This window comes from Typopeltis vanoorti, chromosome 19, assembly GCF_054136105.1.
Source record: "Typopeltis vanoorti isolate ZY-2024b chromosome 19, IOZ_Tvanoo_1.0, whole genome shotgun sequence".
NCBI classification, from domain to species: Eukaryota; Metazoa; Arthropoda; class Arachnida; order Uropygi; family Thelyphonidae; genus Typopeltis; species Typopeltis vanoorti.
In genome coordinates this window covers 12,335,354-12,358,205 of record NC_143567.1, presented here as the reverse complement: position 1 = coordinate 12,358,205, position 22,852 = coordinate 12,335,354, and the positions used below count along the sequence as shown (strand labels likewise).

The 22,852-nt window shown below is 35.4% G+C and overlaps 1 protein-coding gene across 3 annotated transcripts in view; it reads right to left on the bottom strand.

Moving 5' to 3' along the window:
• Positions 1-537: 537 nt before the first annotated feature.
• The window catches only part of LOC150095857 (uncharacterized), a 141,566-nt gene continuing 119,251 nt past the window's right edge, over positions 538-22,852 (bottom strand). For all 3 annotated transcript variants that reach the window (XM_090409293.1, XM_090409294.1, XM_090409295.1), the window contains 2 exons: positions 16,731-17,438; positions 538-2,724 (listed from right to left, as the gene is read on the bottom strand). In XM_090409293.1, coding sequence (XP_090265419.1) covers positions 2,513-2,724; positions 16,731-17,438 — 920 coding nt within the window. In that variant the 3' untranslated portion in view covers positions 538-2,512. The remainder of the gene's footprint in view (positions 2,725-16,730; positions 17,439-22,852) is intronic.

The following is a 22,852-nucleotide window of genomic DNA, read 5'->3' as shown; positions in this document are numbered from 1 at the left end:
CAGTTTAGCTATTATATATTGATTTAGTCACATTTCTCAGAGATAAGGAGGTGGTGGAGAGGATTTAGGGAATTCAGTGACCAAGATTCTGACAGGTCTGTGGAATGTCCTAATGAGAATAGGTTGAAGGTGTGTGAGCTGCAAAGATTAGTCAATAAGCAGAAAAGAGGGGACATGGTAAAAACTTATGGGGTTCTATAAGATTGATACAAAATATTTTTCAACATATGATGAATAGAGAGAGAGAGAGAGATCTAGGGGTCACCCTGGAAGCTGTATAAGAGTGTAGTTAGTAAGAGTATGTGAATAGATTTTTTGCTTGGAGAACAGTGAAACGAGTGGAATAGATTCCAGAATTAGTTGCGAGTGCCCTGATAGCGAAACTTTAAGGAGAGGTATGATTGATATTGTGTTTAAAAGTTAGCATGAGTCTCCTGCAATGAGCCTTCTGATTCCATGGAGATACTTGTAGAAAAATAATGATAATCAACATTTTTCTAAGCATTCTTCATATTCCATAATATTAAATAAGCAAAACAGGATTTATTATGGGTTTTAATAAGCATTCACAATGAACTACATATAATAAATTGCAATAGACGGTGATAAATATATAATGCATACCATAGAATCTCCAATAACGTGATTTGTATTACTGTACATATTTCAAGTAATGCATGTTGAGGAAAGTAGGAAAACAAAACTCACTTCATGATTTGTTGCTCTCTCTCTCTCTCTCTCTCTCTCTCTGGTGTGTTTGTGTGCTCGTGCGTGTAGTTTATGACCAACACTACAACAGAATTATTCTGGTATCTATATGTAAAATATATTTATGTGTATCCCACCCACGAACGGTTTAACAAACCTATAGCACATTTTGTACTGTGAGTTGGCTATGGATCCCCCCCCCACACACACCTTTTTTTATGAATTTTGTACTTCAGGTTGAAAAGGTTACTCTGCTCTGGAGACCAGACATGGAACTTTTTCAAGCAATTTTTATGCCACCAATAAGCGAGGCGGTGCTCTCACACCTAGCATTGAAATTCATCTCCCACCTAAAGAAAATTGCAAACATTTGTGCCCATGGTGGGATTTGAACCCACGACCTGTTGGTTGGAAAGCAGGTATGCTACCCACTTGGCCAACTAGGCTGGATATAAATCTTATTATTATTATTCCTTCCCTCCTCTTTTTCCTTGCAGTGTTGAGGATTTTCTATTCATTTAACTGCTACCGTATGATGAGGATAAGGTGGTTAGCCATATACCTTCCGGTGTGTCCTATTTCTGTATCATGTGTTCACAGACCGGTTTGCCTGTTCTGGGGGATGAAAACCCAAGTTTTCTGGTGGAAAAAACTCCCTATTTCTGTATGAGACCAGCTAATTCACCTTTGGTTGAAAAGACCAGATAAAGGTTCCTCACGTCACTGACGGGAATCGAACCCAGGTCTTTCCGACCAAAGGGCTTTGTCTATACTGACTGTGCTATGGAGGTTCACCAGATATATATATATATATTTTTTTAAAAATTTTTTTTTATTTTATTTTATTTTATTTACAACTTTCAGTTTATATACTGTAGATATATATAAACTAATGAAGAAAAGTAAAATTATTGTTGTTGCTGAATGAAAACAACAATCATTTTACTTTTCTTTATTAGTTGAGAATATTGTTGTTAGTGTACTGTCTGGCAAAAATGTTGAAATAATGTGGTTAAATAGAAATTTACATGAACCTCTACATTTGATTGAATATGAACTGAAATTGCATGTGGATAAATGCTCTTAAATGTATTTGTTGAGAAATGCATTTATTAAGACTTTTTGTATTTCTCTTTGTCTGCTGAGGTAAGTTTGGTGATTGTGGTAAAATACCCAAAGTATTTTGAGTCATCAAAAGGAAATTGTGTTTTCTTGCCTTGATTCTTTTGCATACATGGCTGGCTTAAAAACGTTTTATCCACCTTATATTAAAGTGCATGCTTTGTTGTATTTCCATGTTTGTTACTTGACAACTGAATATAATCATTCAAATAAAGATTTTGTTTTATAAGGAATTTATCACCATAAAGACATATTTGCTGTTGTCTGTAATGTTTGTACTAGAATGCTGTCTACAGGAAAGGAAGTGACAATAAATGAACTAATAAATAATAACTAATATTATTATAACATGGCTTATGTGCAACTAACAGCACTGATAGTTATCGACAATTATTCACAGTCTGGTATATACACATTTTTTTTTTTTTATACTCATATGGTAATATTGTACATGCAATATACAAAGCTCTTAATCAACCAAATGAATTATGCAATAGAAGGCTTGCAAGTATGAATAATACTAGGTAGAAAATATAATACTAACATCAATGGAAATTTTATTTTAAAATTGAAGAATTTAAGCTTTGAAATCTATTTTCATTTCTCACAAAATAACAAAAATAACAAACGAAAGCCCAAAAGATTAGGTGGATGGTTGAAGGGAATGCACTTCTAATGATTATCATTTGACATATAGTGCAGGCCCTTTCACAGATCGGATTGACTGTTGTTGATATATTTCTCCAGACCATGCTCTTGGTGAGGTGTTGAAGTTCTGGAAGTTGTATTTGCGTGGTGTTTGTAAAGAAGGAACTGGTTCTGCTGCTTGTTGTTTTGCTTGTGGAAGGTCATTTAGTAACACCTCTGTCATACTGATTGGAATATCAGAACTTCCTAGAAATAGCAAAGAATATTCTGTAAATTAAAAATTTTAGCCTACTTATTAAAAAACAAAATATAGAAAACTTTAATTTCAAATCAAAATTAACACATAGTATTTTTTTTAATATAGATGTATAAAAGACAAATTTAAAAAAAAAACTTATTTCACAAAGGTAAGATTTCATCCAAGTATCATGAAAGAGTGAGTGGAATAGATTACCAGTCTCATTTATGTGAGCTTCCTCTGCTGATAAATCTGATCACCCACTATAGCAAAAATAGAATAACTGACATGAGCAGGATAGGAAAGTGTATGAGTGTGTAATAACAAAACAAATGAAATGAGTTGCATTTTTCATAGGCAGATATCCACAAGTCTCCCCCCCCCTCCCCTGTCAAAAGCACAAATACTGGCATCATTCAAAAACCAAAACAACAAATTGCTCCAAAGTAACTAACCTGTACCTTCAGCTAAAAACAATAGAGTACATATTTGTGAGTAATGCAGTAATGACTAACTCTGAGTGACGTAGGTTTGGTTGGCTGACTGATTAGTGTATCTGCTCTCCATCCAACAGGCCATGGGTTCAAATCCCACTGTGGGTATGGGTGTTTGGGATTGTTATTACAGTGGCAGGTGAATTTCACTGTCCAGTGTGAGACCACCGCCCAGTTTTTTGGAAGTCGAGTAGTAGAGTGCCATCAATGTGATACATAGCTTGTAATCTGTTTATCCCAAAATGCATAACTTTACATTTCCCCACATTAAACTGACACCCATTAACTTTTGCCCATACTGACTGCCTATTTAAACCTTCCTGCAAGTTCTCCACATCGCCTTGATTAACTACCTAACCTAATCTTTACCATCATAGGAGAGATGGATGAGAATGGAGGGATTCTGCTTTTGGCTTTTGATGAGAATGGATGTATTATTTTAGACTGAGCCTGATTACATTGCATACAAGGTTTCCCAGTAATCTCACATTGCACTGGCGCTGACACAGTTTGATTCCTACTCTCTCCTCCTCTGCATGAAACATGCAAGAGGTCAAATGGCCGGCAGGCCCCACCGTACTGAGGACCAGTGGTGGATTTAAGGTTTTATAGTAGTAAGACTTATACGTTGGTTAGACATAACTGGTAATTAATTTACGGAATTAACAACACATATGAAGTATATTAATTAAAGATAACTTTAATGAATCACTTCTATATTTCAGCAATGTCACATTGCCATCTTCAGGAACATAAAGATATGGTATGTGCACTAAGGAACTAACAAAGCAAATGAGGAAGAAAGTAATGAACTAATTTTGTTCCTAAAGTCCTAATCGTGCCCTCTAGCAGGCTAATCTGGTAGTCTTGGCAGTTGGGCTGAAGTTCTCATAATGAAAGTCTCCCAAATTTGGGGCAGTTTCATGCACCCAAATTTGTTGAGGTTAGGAACGTTTTTTAGAGCTGCTGAAGATTCTTTGAATAATCTTTCGTATTTATACTTGCTGCGATGGATTATTTTTGTTTTCTTCCAACGAATTTTATGGTGGGTATCTAAGGCATGGTCTGCCAACCCAGAGCGGCTGTACTGGTCCCTTGCAGCTGCAAATTGTCCTACTTTGGCCAAACAGGCAGAACAACAAATATCAGGATTTCAGAACACCAAGACTACATCCGGTTTCACCAGTACAGCCGCTCTGGGTTGGCAGACCATGCCTTAGATACCCACCATAAAATTCGTTGGAAGAAAACAAAAATAATCCATCGCAGCAAGTATAAATACGAAAGATTATTCAAAGAATCTTCAGCAGCTCTAAAAAACGTTCCTAACCTCAACAAATTTGGGTGCATGAAACTGCCCCAAATTTGGGAGACTTTCATTATGAGAACTTCAGCCCAACTGCCAAGACTACCAGATTAGCCCGCTAGAGGGCACGATTAGGACTTTAGGAACAAAATTAGTTCATTACTTTCTTCCTCATTTGCTTTGTTAGTTCCTTAGTGCACATACCATATCTTTATGTTCCTGAAGATGGCAATGTGACATTGCTGAAATATAGAAGTGATTCATTAAAGTTATCTTTAATTAATATACTTCATATGCGTTGTTAATTCTGTAAATTAATTACCAGTTAAGGTTTTATAGTGAGGTAGGTTTCCAAACTGTGGCGAAGTGAGATACTGATACTCTTTTCCCCAATTAGTAGGTTGCAACAAGACTAAATTTGCTAGTAGACCAACTCAGTCTACAGGACTTTTGCTGGCAGGCTTCAAGCCCTGTGGGATTATATACTGCTAGTAGTCCATCTAGGTCTACAGGATACTTTGCTGGCAGGCCCCTAGCCCTGCGGGATTATTTATACTGCTGTCAAACAATTTCTTCTGGCAGGAAATCGCCACTTTGATATGAAAACATCAAAGAGCAGATCCAGATCCTTAATAAGGAGCAGTCCCTAGAGGTACTGAAACTCATAATAGGCAAGCTTGAATCTGACTGGCCAGGTTTTATAAAACAGTACATTCACTCTAATGATCAGGATGGAGAGGAGGAGGAGAATGAGATATCACAAGAACTCATTGCTGCTCTGTCACCAAAATCCCTCTGTCAAGACAACTCTTCGGGAGAGCATTCTAACAAAAGAAGAACTACTACAGAGAACCAGATGGATGAAGACTCACCAACACCAGATGTCCTGAGGAACACCGAAAAGGTTCCACCTGTTATACTAAGGGACAAAGACAAATGGACCACTGTCCAGGAATATGAGATTTTATGTTCCCTTAGGGAACATAAAATCTCATATTCCTGGGCTAAAAATCAAGATGGAGTCAAAATCCAGTTAGCCTCAGTCACTGACTACAGACAATTGACAAAACTAATGGATAACAAAAGTCTTCCTTATCACACTTTTGCTTTACCCAGTGAAAAGAATCTCAAAATAGTACTTCGCGAGGTAACTGAAGGTGTCACCTCTGAAGAAATCACTGCTGACCTTATGAGTGTCGGGGCCTAACACCAGTAAAAGGCAGCAGGATGCTCAGGTCAGATAAACGGCCAATGCCACTTGGTGCTCGTAGAAATTGACAAGGCACAGAAAGAGATATATGAACTGACTGCGATCTGTGGCCTCAGAATTTCTACTGAGCCACTAAGGAAAAAGTTGTCAGCTGGGCAGTGCCAAAGGTTTGGCCATGCCCAAAAACTTTGCAAGGCAAATTACAGGTGTTTGAAATGCGGCAAGGGCCACCAGACCATCATGTGTACCAAGCCAAGATCCACACCAGCCAAATGTGCCAACTGTGGAGGACCTCACCCTGCCAAACACAAGGGATGCATTACACACCCAAAGAACCGAGGGTCAGCAAAAACTACCCTTCCAACACGTTTCAGTGATGCTCAAGATAGCCGTGCAAGTTGCACCCCGGTCCAAATTATCTCCAGCTTGACAACTCAGGAAAGGAAACAAATGCCCAAAACTTATGCAGAGGCAGCACGAACAAAGGCTGCTCCATCTCATGATCAAATAAGCTGAAATCTAACATCAGTAACTGCCTCACTAGCTACCATGTTACAAGAATTCAGCATGACAAATCCTTTGCCATCCTCCAGAAAAAGATTCCTACAAGTTACCCACTCAATTCTGACAGCCCTCACAATGAATAAAAGAAAATTCCATCCTAACTGTCTCATGATCACTGCATGGAATGCCAATGGACTGAGTAACAAAATCCTAGAACTGCAAGAGTTCACTCACAGACACAATCCTGACATAATATTAGTAAATGAAACACATCTCAGGCCAGCTAATAACTCCAAGTTACAGAACTATATTATGTACAAAACAGACAGACTCACCAGCAGTGGAGGAGGAACAGCCATATACATTAAAAACTACCTAAGCCACAATGTTCTGACCAATCCACAAACCAAGAACCTAGAGATAACAGGCATTGAAGTTCATACCAACAATGCTGGTAGTATCAAAATCTATGCTGTATGTAATCCACCCAGCATTCCATTACTGGTATCTGACTTGGACACCATTCTCGGCTTCACAGACTCCATCATCATGGATGGTGACTTTAATGCCAAACATACAGCCTGGTATAGCGCCACAATCAACGACAAAGGTCGAACTCTAAACCATTACTCAATACAAAATTCTATTGTTGTAGCCAGACCCGCAGAGCCCGCCCATCACAGCTCAGCTGTACTTGACATAGTCATCCTCAAAAACATCAGATACCGATATCAGCTGGAAACATTAAATGAACTTTCGTCCGATCACAACCCTATTCTGCTTAAACTCGGTACACAAGAGCAATTCTCCCCTTCCCACTCTTTCATATCTTGGGACAAACTCTCCAGAATTCTCCCTGATCACATTGGCTCAGTCCCTGTTATTCACACTAAAGAGGAGATAGAATTTGCTGCAAACAACCTTACCAGTCAAATCAAAAAAGCAATAAAGTCAGTTACCCGAACTACAGTCTTTCACCCTAGTGGTCGGATCCCTGAGGAAATCATGGATTTAATCAGACTGAAAAACAAAACCAGAAAAAGTACCATAACACAAGAGCCCTGCAAGATAAAACAAATCTAAATAAACTAAACAGACAAGTCCATGAAGCTCTCCAAAAACATTGAAACCATGACTGGGAATCCAAGCTAATGAAACTAAATCCAGATGACAACTCTATTTGGAAGTTTCTGAAAATCCTCCACACTAAAAGGCAACTTTTACCCCTAATTCAGACCAAGAAGGGAATAGCTCATACTGACAAGGAAAAGGCAGAGGCTCTGGTAAACAGCTTGGAAACTCAATGCAACCCCTCGTATGAAAATTTGAACATCAATCTTATCTACAAGATTCACCGCCAAGTCAGACAGACCATAACACAACAAAAGGATAACCTAGAACCTGTCACACCCACTTCTCCAACAGAAGTTATAAATATCATAACCCACCTGAACAACATAAGGCTCCAGGTTCAGATGGAATCACAAACAAAATAATCAAACTACTCCTCAGAAAAGCCATTGTACATCTAGTCAACATAATTAATGCCATCCTCAGACTCAAGTATTTTCCCTTAACATGGAAGATAGCAGATATTACGCCAATCAAAAAGATTGGAAAAAACTCCCAGCTCCCTGAAAGCTACAGACCTATCAGTCTCCTGTCTAGCCTTGGAAAGATCGTAGAAAAAGTAATCCTTACAAGGCTTCAATCAGAAATGGATAAACTAGGTATAATTCCTAATGAGCAGTTTGGATTTAGAAAAAACCGCACCACCGTTCAATAGATCCACAGGCTGATCGAATTCATCTCTGAAGGCTTCAACAGGAACCTCCACACAGCTGCAGTTTTTATAGATGCTGCGAAGGCTTTTGATAAGGTGTGGCATCAGGGTCTTCTCTACAAGCTCATCACATTCAATGTGCCTACTAATGTAGTTAAAATAATTCACTCATGCCTCAAAGACAGATTCATGCGTCAGAATAAATGAAACTGTGTCAACCAGATGCAAAGTCCTGGTGGGTGTGCCGCAGGGCTCACTCCTTCCCTTGCAGTTTTCTATATATAGCTGATATCCCTCAAAACCCAAGCTCAACAATCACTGCATTATATGCAGATGATACTGCATTATTAGCAAGATCTCTCAGCCCCAAACTAGCCATCAAAAGACTCCAAAACAGTATTCACACACTAGAGAAATGGTTGATGGACTGGAGGATCCAAGCAAACCCACAGAAGAGTTCAGCCATACTGTTCACTAGAAAGAAGCCTCAGATCAAGGAAGATATACATTTACTAGAAGTCAAGATCCCATGGCAGAATACAATCAAATATCTCGGCGTAATGCTCGATAAAAAACTACAATTCACCAGTCATATAAAACACATAAGTTCAAAGACATCCAAAGTAATCACAGCTCTACCCCATGATCAACAGAAAAAGTAAACTGGACACACAAAACAAACTACTCATACAGGATAGTTATACGCCCAGTCATCACTTATGCATCTCTTGCATGGAGTCATACCTCGAATACAAATATTCAAAAGCTGCAGAGAATACAGAACAAATGTCTGAGAATGAGTTTGGATGCCCCATGGTTTATCAGAAACTCCCAGATTCACGGAGAAGTCAACATTCCCTACATCACATCCCTCTTTCATGACCTAGCAGAAAAGTTCTTCATCAAGACAATTAATCATCCGAACCCACTGATCAAGCAAGCTTCAGACTACAATGAAGCAGATTTCTGCAAATACAAAAGACCCAAGCCAATTCTATGCTTAGCTGAACACAGCTAATCTCACTGCACTTTCGGGGTGAGCTTAAAGCTCAATAATTCTCCACTCAAAAAATTTTCTTCTCAGACAAAGAGGAATATGAAAAGCATTTATGCTTCACCCATCAAGCCAGTATCGTTCTGCATTCTGTGTTTACCATCATCAGCAAATAACTATTTCATTTCAGGTTATTTCCCATATCATTTATGTACAAATTAAACAACCGTGCTCCCAGTACTGAACCTTGTGGCACACCACTAGTCACTTGTTTTCACTTTGAATCTGCTCCTTCATATACTACTTTTTGATATCTATCCAGCTCGTATCCACTTAACCAGTGTCATATCCAATTTTGTTCTAGTTTCCACATGGTATTCTGTCATATACCTTTGTGAAATCATTGTGTAGCCATTTCCTTTATCCAACGCAGCTGTTACTCTATTATAAAAAGTTAGTAAATTACTAAGGCATGACTAACACCCTTCACAAAGCCATGTTGACCCCTCATATGGTATCATATTTTTACCTAACCATTCTTGAATTCTCTTTTTTACCAATTTTTCTAGTACTTTTACCACCATGCCTGAGATATTGATGGGTCGATAATTTGCTACTGTAGTCTTAGACCTTCCCTTATTATTATTATTATTTATTATTATTATTATTATTATTTGACACCTCCAGGAAGTCCAAAGACTCATCGAGGGAGAGTGTACCAACAGCATCGAACGATTGGTCCCCTTCCAACTACTAACCGCGCTCAAACTTACTTAACTGAGCCATTAGTAGCAGAGGCTCTACCAGTCGACCAACCTTTGCCGGTGCAAAGGAATTATGGAACGGTCACTATCCAGACTGGTTTCAACCTTTATTGTCTCAATAGTAGGAGCCAGATCCAGAAGAGAATCCAAGGTTCAAAAAGACCACTGTTAGGAGGGAAGATGATCAGAAAGTTTGTGAATAAGAGATTCTTCATGGAATAGGAGAGGAGGTGAAGCAGGGAGCCATCGCTGGAAACTGTATAAGGAGGATGTGAACAGGGAGTGCATTGCCTGAGTGTGTTGTAAATGTAGATACATTGAATCAGTTTAAGGCTCAGTTGAATGAGCATTGTGTGCAATAGTGTATACCACCCACGATGAGGCTCTGACTCCATGGAAGTTAGATGATGATGGTAATGATATTGGTAATAATAGATATATATATATATATATATATATAGGAATAAATGTGTGTGTGTGTATGGGGGGGGTCGGTACTATCCACGGTTTCAGGCATCCACTGGAGTCTTATATTCCTCCACGGATAAGGGAGGACTACTGTACTGTTCATTATCATGGTCAGAATAACCTTCAAGATCAGTTCAGTCTTTATTACAGGTCTCATCAGCAGAAGCTAGGCCCATAGTTGATACTGCGATGTCACTTGATGAAACACATATTTCTCATACACAAATATATATATATATATATATATATATTTTTTTTTTTTTTACCTTAGATTTCAGATGTTTGCAAGCAGTTTCTTTTTTGTACTGCAGTGATATATTTTATTATCTGATCCATTATGGGATACGTAGGAAAAATTGTGAATTCATCTGCTCTCATCAAAGTAGCTAGTTATGCAGATAACTCACATGCAAACTTTTATTGTTTGTTTATGCTGAAAGCCTCCATAGCACAGTGGTAAGGATGACATCATGGTAAGGAAATAGTCAGGTTCCAGTCCTCTCTAGGAGAGGAAACTATAACCGTTTTTCTTTTCTTTCTTTTTTTCATCCCCAACTGGAGGAGAGTTAGCTGGTATTTTACTCATATGGAGATGGCATAAAATACCGGCATTATATTCTTAATTGATTCAGCATTATTTCTACTGAATTAAAACCATATTGCTTATTTTAAGGTAAAATATGGACGAAAACAAGAATATAATTTGTTAAATATAATATACCACCTAGCAGGCATAAGAAACATGGTGTAACAGTTTTCCAGACTCGTATGACATGAATTACAGAATAAACATTTTGTAGATTTCTTATAAAATGTATATAGCCATTTTATCATTATTATTATTATTATTATTATGACCTCAGAATATAGCCTACACAAGTGACTACAATTATTGCATGTGGGAAAGTAACTAGGCAGCTCTACAATTCAAAGCAAATGCACTTTCATGTGATATAAAGAAGCACTTAGCATCCTAGGCAACCATAAAATTGGCCCATTGTTTTTGTGTGTGTGTGTGTGTGAGTGAGCGAGCAAGCAAGCAAGCAAGCACCATGATGGGGCTAAGAGTTTGACACTATATTAATGAGATGTAAAAGGGTGGTCTGAAAAGTTCTCTGCCTAACAATGAAAAAATGAATTTATAATTTAAAAATTATTTTTATTTTTCAACATAAACTCCCTGATTCAACTGATTTATTGCAGGAGGTCTCATTCAATCCAAAACATGTATTGTATTGTATTGTATTGTATTGTATTGTATTGTACCTTAGTCATTCACACTCTTCATGTTGTAAATACTGGCAGACTGGGTCTAAAAATATTGGTTGCCAGGAGATAGCCTTATTGTTGTAGACACCTACAACAATAAGGCTATCATTTAATTTTCATAAGAAATAAATAAAAATTAAAAAAAAAAAAAACATAAGTGGAAAAAGGTCCAATTAAACTTTTTGTGAAATAAATGTATATTTTTTAGTAATTACAGTGTACATATATTGAACATATTACTGGCAATATACAGTAGATACTAAATGTAAATACAGATTGTTATAATTGAATTTTTTAATTTTTTTTTTACATTTTAAATAAATGGTGAATATTTTAAAATAATTTGCTTGTACCAAACATTTTGTACATTAACAGGTAGTTTAAAAGCACATATTTAATGCAGTCCACTATATTAAGAGCAATTGTCTGAATTCACTAGATGATTATGTGAATCTCTCGATAATTGCTTCTGCATCCAATTCATCTAACAATTCCTTTTCAGTGGATAGCAATATGTATGATTCCAAGTTCTCCTCAGACAGTGATCTTGAGCTTTGAAAATGTCCTCTCACATTGGACTTGAGTAACTGATAGTGTGCAGATGACTGTATAAAGTTCATAAAGATTATCATATGTTGGATGTCTGTTGGATGCCAGAATTTTTAGTACACAATGATCAAGTGCTACAAATTTTATGCTTGTTGCAACTGGAATCCAGATTCTCACTATCAATAAGCAATAGCTTTAATACATCAAAGTTCAAAGCAAAAGAAAATAATTCCAACATTGCTTGATCTTTGATGATTTGTGGATACAGCTTAATAATGCCTTCCAATGCTTCATCTTCAAGGCCCTTCTCTGCAATAGTTTTAAATTTTGCTGGGTCCGAGCAGGATAAATCTTTATACAACTTTTTGTGTTGTACAAAGTCTGAATCTAGTGACTGGACAATGCGGTCCATTATTAGGTTAAACACATTTACTCAAAAAATCAGCTAGCGAATCTCAGGAATTTCCTTCATCATCTATAAACTCATCTGCCATTCTTTTCTTCTTCCTCTGCCTTTTACCTGGCAATGCTGTTTCCAAAGAGTCAATTTCCAAAGTTTGATTTTCATCCATATTCAACTGTGAAATCTTGTAAATAAATTACATTTATTTACAAATTACAATGCCATGCTGTAAACATTATCAAATGTTCTTGCCTGTTCCTTCCACTTTGTTGTAGCTGAATCTATTAAACTCCATGCAGTAAACATATCTAAACCATGTCTGTAAATAACTTGATAACGGGACTGTAGTTTCAAATCTATACAAGTAAGTAAATGCTGTCAATATTGTTTCAAACGTCAGAAGACTTTTGAAACAATATTTGCTTCTTGTTTTGTTTTTGCATCAAACTTGTTTGAATCTTGTATCATTGAAAAGCATGTCAATAGATTTACAAAAGTACTGACAGTGGCATCATCAAAACATCCAAATATAATTGTTGCTGCATTGGGTTTTCCTGACCATCTTGTCTCACCAATTAGCTTTAATCATTTCATTTTTATTTGTCCTAGATGTTTTCCAACAACTTCTATCCATACAGCCATTCTCGTTTATGTAAATTTACAAAATAAATTCCTTAAATAATTTAATAGTCAGGTTTCACAAAAGTTGCTAAATTCTGGAGCGAATTGAAAAAAGAAACTACAGGCATGCAACATTTTGTTGTTTGAGTTATCACCAATTGAGTTATCACCAAGACATGGGCATAGCACCATATATGAACATATTGATCACCCACATCAGTAATTTTACTTTGTAAACAACCGTTACATTGGCCATGGTAGCTTGCATCTCCATCTGTTTATCTATCAGATAAACATTTTCTGGGATCAATTTTAAGGAGCTGTAATGTTTCAGAAATAGATCAAAAAGTTCCTGTTGTGTACCATCATTACTTGGCATAACTGAAAGTGGTTGCTCACAGATAACACTTTTAAGCACATAACGAATAATAATGCCAAACTGATTGATGGATGAATTATCTTGTGTTGAATCAACTTGAATAGAATAATATTTTGCTTGAGAAACTTCACAATTAATTCTTTATTTTATCATATTCTCCATAATTTGGATTAACATGTTAATAGTTGTTTTACTCAGGTATGTAACAAGTCCACCACGGTCTTAACTTTGAGCCTTTCTTTGTTATTCTAATCATTTGATTCTTTGTGTAGACTTGTTTTGTACTGCAGAAACGTGAGCTGCCATAATTGGATCATATTTTGCCATCAACTGCACTGTAGCTAAAAATTGCCATGATTCAGAACCTCATTATCCAGAGTGTAGGCCGATTCATTTCTGTGACCTCGAAAAAGAATTACTTGCTTGCCTAACATCTTTATGATGTCTATAATTCTCATGACAATACTATATCTAGTCTTGTGTTTTTATACTAATTTTATACAATGAAAGAAAATACTTTATATTTAAATTAAAGAGCATAGGGCCACAGTATATAAAAATATTAATTAAATGCATACCTTTTATAAAACACATAAAACACAGCAAGCACGAGGTGAAGAGTTGACGAAGTAGTTGCATACATTGCAAAGTTTTGCAAATTTTGCAATGTATGCAATAGCTCGATACAAAGTTGGCTCCGGCTGCACATCACAATCCCAGGGTGGGATTCCCAGCTAAGCTTCATTGCACAGTCGCAAAATTAAAGATCCGAGCCTATATAACGTATGCATTTGCCTCACATAACTCGAATCAGAATTAGTTTTTCAGAGTTATTTATTATATTCTTAAATATAAAGTATCCTCGAAAAGTGATTTTATTAAAAGTTTTTTTATTAAAATAGTAATACAACGTAAATTTTAGTTGCATACAGTAATAATATTGGAACTCCTATTATATTTTCAAGCTACTAAAATGTCATTAACATTTTTAACATATTGTCTGATGTTGAAGGGGACCCACTTGCCATAGGGCTAGCTGACACCCTGGCCAGTCTGTGACTGAATACAGGCAATATATAAAAAATTTTGCTTCACTCACTTGTTTTTATTTTCCACATACAACTTCTAGAACAGCATCTATTTTTTTCTCCTTCTCCCCCTTGAGTAATATTGTATAAATTCCTCCATATTAACGTGATAAAAATCCCTCACTAAATTAAAAATCTTTAATGTGTTATACCATTTCTTCCCTCCTATGTAGTTTGTATTTAGTCAAATTCTCTATGAAAACAACATTCCAAAGTTGTGTGGGGATGAAACTCTGGAAAGGCTCCATAGAAATACCAAAACAACAACAAACGACATATGACTTTAGAATGTTGTTTTTAGGGAGAAGTGAATATAAATCACAAAATTAGTGGACTGAATGACTATATTTGAGCATAATGGTCCTGGTATTGTCTGATCAAGGCCACGTGCATAGATACAACTATGGCATGTACTTGACAGTGTCCTGGTTATCAACGCAATGGTCTGCAGTAAAGCCTTCATGAATCCTCAGCATGCCTTTTGAACTCCATATCACTAATGGATCATAGATTCTGCATTCTTTGATAGATTAAAAAAAAAATAGTAAATCCCTCTTCACATCATTGTAGAACTCCTGCCTGTTTCACTGCAAATATGCTTCATTTTTCCCCTTTACTTTTTTCTTCAAAAAACCCTCCAAAAAAGCTACATAATAAGTGTCGTATGATAAGTAAGTCTCTTCATTAACAATAATTGTTCCAAATTGGAATAACTAAATTTAAATACTGTACGTGTGCATGTGTGTGTGTGTGTGTGTATATATATATATATATATATATTTTTTTTTTAAATGCACATCCCACATTTAATTTCACATTAAAAATCATTAAAAAAACATATAACATTAGTACCATTGGTGGGCAAGGGTTAGATAATGTAGAAGCATTGCTTTAGAGACCAGACCAAACAGAACTTTTTCAAGCCACTTTGAAACCTCATTAAACAGGATGGTGGTCTCATTCTGGGTGATGAATTTACCATCTCTACTCACAGTGAGATTCAAACCCACACTTGCCAGAAGTACTTTGCATTTCAATAAATCATTAATCTTATATATTTATGTGATTTGAATGACAAATTATGTTAATTTGACCACAGATTCACAATATGTTAAAAATACTTACTGAGAAGTGGTAGAGCCAGACTTTATTTTAAGAAATGCAGTTGATAGATATTAGGCTAGCTTAATATTTGTTCCGAACATCTCTTGTTTTATTTATTTTTTACTAATAATCTTCATTTCAGTTTTTAATTTGCTTTATAATTCAAAAAAGTATAATAGAATATATATATATATAATATTCATCAAAGCTTGATTTGCTTCCTCAGTCTTAAGAAAAGGCTGGTTATATTCCACTAATTCGGACCCTACCCAAGGGCCTATGAGTTGTGGAAATACTTTCTGAAAATGAAAGCTGTGCCGAACAAAGCGGCCTTTTGCAGCTGCCCAATTTTTAATCCATCTAACTCGAGTGCTTCTAGATGTTTTTTCAATGTTTTAGGGATGGCGCCTAAAGCACCTATTATTATGGGAACAACTTTCGTTTTCTATATATATATATATATATATATTTTTTTTTTTTTAATTTTAATCATTTATTTTTTTACTAATTACATGAGAATGCATAGTGTTATTTTGTTCTTATTCTTTGAAGGCAGGAGCATTGAACCCTGTTATCTCCCTTAAGATCCTCTATTGTCAGGGCCTTCCTTGAGGCGAACAATTAAATATCACTCCTGATGAATTATCAGACAAAAATATAAGAAAATGTCCAATTGCTATTTTGTTTTTATTACAAGAGAAACATTAATGCAAAACGATTACATAATAATATTAATTAAATGTTTGCTCTACGGGGATATCGCACAATAAAACTGTTTATAAGTTCTTCTAAATTTAAATTATAGGTTGCGTCTGCCTCTATCGATATAGTTGCTAGACCAACCAATCTTTCTTCGATCATTGCTGTTCGTGAATAATTTTTAATCAGTTTAAGCTTGGAAAAACTTATTTTCCGCACTTGCTACGCTAACAGACAGTGCCTACCTCAATATGGCTGAACAAGCGCCCTTATTAAACTGTGCTGTGAGGCAGGCTGCCTCTATGCTACACCCTGTTGACGGTACTGGCTATTGTTACTGACCAAATACTAATACAAACTAACTAATAAAAAAAATTACCTTGCAGTGTTCCTTTCCATCCTTGGGGTGCCCTAGGCTTGTATGGATCAGCACTGTATAGGAAAGGTTTAAATGATGGTGCAGGAAATTTAGATAGTGGACCATCTGGCACTGATGCGGGTGGTTGAGAAGGTAATGGTTCTGGGAAATACATTTCCTCTTCATTATTAATAATCTTGTTCTCTGCAGCTCGAATAACAGTTTCTGCTACTTGATCTGGATTGACATCAACAAAGGCACCATCACATCTACCAAATGGAGATTCCATTGCAGCTTGCCAAGGCGATTTTACTAATTGGAGCCGATGGTAATGTGTGGGTTCTTGTTGATTTGATGGTTCTGGTGTGCCTCCTGAGTATCTTTCGTTTAGAAGTGCTTTGACCTTTTCCTCATCCACAACCCACTCTTCAGATTTCTTTTTTCGTTTTGCAAATAATTGTGCACCTTTTCCTTTAGGAGAATTAAGATCGCGAACAAGATCAAGGCAAATGTCTGGACTTATGGTGTTATGTTCATTAATTGGTACACCTTCCTGACGTAGCTTTCTCATATCTTGTAAATGTCGTGGATCAAGTATTAACTTCAGTTTTGGTGGTCCCTTGCTTACTCGAATATAAGGTACAGTAGATGGATCAGGCGTTGGTGGTTCAATCCCCTGATCATCAGCGTTTGAAAATCTTTTTTCTATTCCATATGAGGATTCAGAAGCTGCAAAACATGAAAATAATATGTTATTTGCCTTTTAAAAATTGGAAAAATAAGTACCTAGAAATTTTGTATCCCAAAAAAAACTTGCATTTTCTATGTCCATACATGCACACACATTTTTTGGATAGAAAAATGAATATATTTTGGCATTCATAAATTATTTTTATGAAATCTTTGTGTTACAACTTGAAAGAGTTAAGTTAAACAGTTTTACTTAGTCTTCTTTTTTTTTCCTTGCTAAGTCAGATATTATAATCTCGAAATTTAATTTTTTAATTGTTTCGTTTTCGGTTAATATAACTGCAAATAAACTCTCTTGACAAATGCAAACTTGTAAATTTTTTTTGCAAGAACATACACATATGAGGCAGAAGTTAGCTAAACCAGCCTTTCTCAAAGTTTGATAGTGGGCCAATGATTATCCTGGTGGGCCAGACGAGAATTTTATTAGTAAATAAGATACAGTTTAGAATATAATATATTAAAAATCTTATTGATTAAAAAAAGTACTTTCACATGATTTGTTTAATTTCAGTATAATTATTATTATTATTAAGAGAGACTCCATGAAGTCAGGAACTCATAGAGGGAGCCCATACTATTCGCACCAGTTGTCGTACCTGTTCTTGAATTCATTCACGCTACTTGTACACAAACATTCAATGGCAGTCATTTCACTCATGCATCACTATGAGAGAAAAATCTCATCTTAATCTCGCCTTCTTGATAGCATTCATTCTCAACTTCCATGGATGCCCTCGTGGCCTTTTCCCACCCTCCATAAAATGAAAAATTCCATCAACTGAAATTCTGTATGATCCTTTCAGAAGTTTGTAAGTCTCAATCATATCACTTCTCTTTTTCATGTTTGCTAATGTCTGCAGCCTCAAATTCTCAATCTGTTTTCATAATCTGCATTCCACAATCCTGATATCATTTTTGACACCCTCCTTTGCACCCTCTCTCTCTCTCTCTCTCTCTCTCTCTTTTTTCCATGGTGATTCTGCATCAGAATTACCATGGAAACCAGGAGACAAGGCCTGCGTGCAATAGTCCAAGTGAGGTCTCATCAAGACCTTTTAAAGAGGCAAAATAATTCCTTATCTTTACACGTCAAGCTTCGTTTCAGCATTGCCATTAGTCTCCGAGTTGTATTTATAATTTTTGCTGTATGACCTTGAACTTCAACTTCCTGTCTACTAAAACTCCAAGATCCCTAGCCTCATCAGTTTCTTCAAACATAATCCTATCAATATAATACGACATTGGATATCTGATCTCACCAAAGTGCATGATTTTACATTTATTCACAATGAAATGACAGCCTTTTTCACATGCCCACAATATTATGCATAATATTTTGCCACATGCTGTATATCACCAACCTGGAACTTGACATATGTTTACTGCCATCTGAAAGATTGCAGGACCATTCTTTGCATTTGTATAGTTAATACATTTTGTACTTTTTTATTCAAACTTGAATGCTTGAATGTGAATAAACAAGTAAATACTTTATGGAAGTTTTTCCACTTGGTTATACTATAAATTGAAGATACCAAGAAATTATATACTTGGTTGTAATCCTTTATTCAAGTGTAATCAAGCAAAGTTTGCGCCTGAAATATAATTTCACGAGTTTCCCCAGTCCTGATTATATTTCAGGCACAAACTTTGTTTGCTCACTTGGATAAATGATTAAACTAATTATATAATTTCTTGGTATCTTTAATTTAAAGTAAATACTTTTTCTCACTTTTTGGTATAATTTACAATATGTATCCCATTCCTATCCTAATTTTCATCTGACTTTCTATGCCAGCCACTCCATAATTTGTACTTCAGGACAGTCACCACTGGCATTAAAATATGGCTTATCAGTTAAGGGTAGGATGGAGGCTAGTGGACAACTGAATTATATGCATTGACCAAATGGGCTGTGGCCAGAAAAGTTTGAGAACCACTGATCTAGGCAAATGCCTGGCCACAGAGTCTGGTTGTGCTTATTATATCTTCATTATTACATCACTTCAGTCTTGATGACCATAATTTCCACTGCATAAATCTCCCATTTTAAAATTGCCTGCATGTTTGCTTTAAAAAAAAAAAAACATTTTGCAATTAAATTGACAACCATTATCCTTTGTGCTCATATTTGTAAATTTAGGGACACACGTGTTGAACAGATTATTTTATTAATTACTAATAAAATAAAACTTGACATTTCGACCCCTGTATTGAGGTCATCATCAGAAGAATACAAGCATATAAGGAACCAAACTACATGCTCATGCCCTGTATACCTGTAAACTAAATATATGTAGTTAATTAATCCTTTTCCCTAGCCTGACCTCTAGTGATAAAAAAAATAAAAATAAAAATAAATAAAAAAATAAAATAAATAAATAAAATAATTATAATAAAAAAATAATAATAATAAATAAATACAACTACAATAAACTGCTAAAGTCCTCATGTTAATATTCTTCTGGATAGTTCTGATTGTTATAATATGATTTCTTTCAGTTGCTGTTGAATGTTACAAACACTTCACCAGGTTGTCTTCTTGTAGTGGGATTTTTCTATGGCTAGTTTAGGTTGTTATACAGGTTGTAAATGGATCCTCCACATTCTTGAAATGGTTAGGCCATCATTTTTGTTGAGATTTGGGTTGTGTTTGAGCATTTCGCATGACTCTTTAAATTTTCTCTCAAACCAGGTTTTGGTGCGGTGTAGGGACTTGGTATTTTTCCAATCAATTCTGTGGTATGTTTGAAGTGCGTGGTCAGAAAGGCCAGTTTTTCCAAAATGGAGGTATTTAATGTGTTGTTTGTGTTCATCTTGTCTGATTGTGATAGTTCGCCCTGTTTCCCCTATATATGGTATGTTACATGTGCATTGTATTTTGTATACCCCTGGATGGGCTAGGTGTGGAAGAGGATCTTTAGAAGAACTGAGTAGGTGTCTTAACTTATTTGGGCGTTTAAAGGTGGTTTTAATATTGTATTTGCATAGTGTTCTGTCTATTTTTTCAGAAATGCCTCTAACATAAGGAATGGCAGTTGCATTCCCGAAATCTTTTTTGTTCTTACTGGTATCTTTATGGAGGATCTTGTGAATAGTTTTTTTACTGTATCCATTTTTTATAAATGTTTGGTTGATGATCTTGTATTCCTGGTTTAGAGCCTGTTCATTAGAACAAATAGTTAGAGCTCTGTGTTTAAGGGTGCTAACTACGTAGATTTAGTTTACCGGTATACAAGGCATGAGCATGTACCTTGGTTCCTTATACACTTATATTCTTCCGATGATGACCTCGATACAGGGGTCGAAACGTCAAGTTTTATTTTATTAGTAATTAATAAAATAATCTGTTCAACACGTGTGTTTTTGTGTCCCTAAATTTACAAATATGAGTGCTGATCACATGTAACCTTAAAAGAAAGAATTATCTACTCATATCCTCGGACAGCTCATATAATGTGTCATAGATTTCTCCTAAATTATATTTTAAGTAGTGGCGGCTCGTGCATAAGAACTGCGACACTGCAGCATCCCCAAGGAAAAAATGAAAAAATTAAATTTTGTTTGTGTTTATAAATAATAACAATGCTTACAACATTATATAAATGCAATACTGTTGGATTCTGATTATGTAGAGATTAGAGTAATTATTATTTGCTTCAGAATCCAACATGATCTTCCATCACAAAGGCTAGACATTGTAAATATTATTTAATGTATATAACTTATTTTAAAACTTAATATTCATATAACTACCTTAATTTTGTCAAATATTTAATTGTTTAATCAAAGGAATGTGTTAATGATAATAAGATTCTGTATTAAATATTATTAAGCTATTTTATTTATTGTTATGTCAATATTGTAAGAACTTATATTTGTAATTTAACTACGCATTTATTGAAAAGCAAATATTCTAATTATTCCTGTTTTGTGAAAGCTTAATGTTATGTAATAACTCAATGTAGTTGTATAGCCTAATGTAACATTCGCGAGAATGTTTACGTTTAGCGGTTGTCATAGAGATGCGTGAAATAAACGAGCGCGAGTGGAACAGAGCGTGGACTAAATAAAGAGGAGAAAATGTATACGTAGTAGGGGAGTTGGAACGGAAATTTTGGAAGTAAAAGGTAGCAAGGAGATAAACTAGAGAAGTAGAAGTAAATAAAAGGTTCTTAAGGGTAGGAGTTGAGTGGATATTTTTTTATAAGTGAGCAAGGACGAAACGAGCTTTATAGTTAGCTGAAAGTATAATCAGCAGTAATAATAAAAAGGAAATTAATACTACAATCGGATAAAATAAAAAGCTGGATGTTTAAGGAAGAATTCTGAATGAACCCGGCTATTCTAGAATTGTGGCTTATTTCCGATTTGCCCTAAAAAGAACCTCACGGTGTTTAATTAGTTTATGAGTGGTAACGACGATAGTGAAGTACCCTGTAATTGATGTCTAGAATTCTGAAGTGCTTTAAGTTTGATAGGGCTTTAAGTATAACCGTGGATAAGTCTTGTAGATGTGTTTTTATTAAGTAAGAAATAAGTTCCAAAGGTTTGCTCACAACATAATTGATGTACTAGGAACTATTTCCGGTAAGGTCTATCATAGTGTATTATTTCTATGCTTGAAGAATTGTGTGTCAATTACCCTATGCTTAACGCTACTTTAACTATGGAAACTCTTCGTGAATGAGAGTTGGAGATAAGAATTGTTTGAAAGATATTTTCAGCTATTAGTACTTGTGATATTTTGAACTTATAGCATGACTGAGAATTGTGTGAAAACTGACTAGATTGGATGTTCTATTATATTAATTTAAGTGTAGAAACTTTGTAACCCAGAAGCTGAGAAAGTGCATGTGAAGACTTAGAAGATTGTGCTAATGTGATTAACTTGACTTAATGTTTGACTTGTTTCTGCTATAAAAATTAGAAATAATATTTATGTATGTGTTATGTAACCTATATTAAATGTTTCATTTGTTAATCTAACTATTGTATTTGCCTGAATTTCTTTTTACTGCACCGTTCACAAAAATTCGAATCTAGCGGGAATCCCAGAAAGAAAGTAAATATTTCGGCCTGAATGAATGAAAAGACTGCTAACTAACTATCTGTGAATTGATCCTGCTATTTTATATAGACTAATCTAAGGATAGAGTGGCGCAGTATAATAGAAATTTCTCTACCTTGGATTGGTGACCAATTCTCAATTAGTTTTTTTTTTTTATGAAAGTAACTTATAACAAGATGGCGGATTCGAACATTGGAAAAGAGAACGTCACGACAATACAACATGTTAAAGGTTACAGCTTATGTTTTGACATTGACTGAATAGTTAATAATTGGAATTGTTCGATTAACACTTTAGATTGCACTGCGATCTAACGCAG